Source organism: Mirounga angustirostris, unplaced genomic scaffold (genome assembly GCF_029215605.1).
Source record: "Mirounga angustirostris isolate CCGP_5_RB_7025 unplaced genomic scaffold, mMirAng1.0.hap1 SCAF_17, whole genome shotgun sequence".
Classification (NCBI taxonomy): Eukaryota; Metazoa; Chordata; class Mammalia; order Carnivora; family Phocidae; genus Mirounga; species Mirounga angustirostris.
The window spans coordinates 26,174,076-26,174,736 of NW_026991725.1; the positions used below are offsets into that span (position 1 = coordinate 26,174,076).

Below are 661 nucleotides of genomic sequence, written 5' to 3' on the forward strand. Positions count from 1 at the left end.
CTAGCAACAGCTGGGGCGGCAGCAGGTGGTCCTGCAGCAGGTGGTCTGGCAGCAGGTGGGGCGGCAGCAGCTAGAGATGCAGCAGCTGGGCCTGCAGCAGCTGGAGCCACAGCAGGTGGGGCCACAGCAGGCGGGGCGGCAGCAGCTAGAGATGCAGCAGGAGGGGCGGCAGCAGCTGGAGCCACAGCAGGAGGGGCGGCAGCAGGTGGTCCTGCAGCAGGTGGTCTGGCAGCAGGTGGGGCGGCAGCAACTAGAGATGCAGCAGCTGGGCCTGCAGCAGCTGGAGCCACAGCAGCTGGGACCACAGCAGGAGGGGCGGCAGCAGCTGGACACGCAGCAGCTGGGGCGGCAGCAGGTGGTCCTGCAGCAGGTGGTCTGGCAGCAGCTGGGGTGGCAGCAGGTCTCCTGGCCACAGCCCTGGTCAGAGCAGACGGAGCCACAACAGGAGTTGACCATGGTGTCAGAGGGTGGAGGTTCTGGGTGGGTTTCCAGGAAAGCGAAGGTCTTGAGTTTGGAAGGCTCCTTGGGCCATGGCCTCTATATACTGCCCGACCAGGGTGATTTGTCCACACGTCTTCCTTGTTGTTGTTTACCGAATATTTAAGTAATTGTCAGAGACACAATAGTGTTTGTCTATGTAATGGTGTAAACTCATGGGAAA

The 661-nt window shown here is 61.7% G+C and overlaps 1 protein-coding gene across 1 annotated transcript; it reads right to left on the reverse strand.

Annotated features, from left to right (window-relative positions):
- LOC135362934 (keratin-associated protein 4-11-like) lies at positions 1-456 on the reverse strand. Its single transcript, XM_064582313.1, has one exon. It carries the CDS (start codon positions 454-456, stop codon positions 1-3), a length of 456 nt encoding a protein of 151 aa, XP_064438383.1.
- Positions 457-661: the final 205 nt, after the last annotated feature.

Bases quoted from the DNA above. Each gene is read 5' to 3' on its own strand.
- LOC135362934 (XM_064582313.1), bottom strand. From the start codon at position 456: ATGGTCAACTCCTGTTGTGGCTCCGTCTGCTCTGACCAGGGCTGTGGC.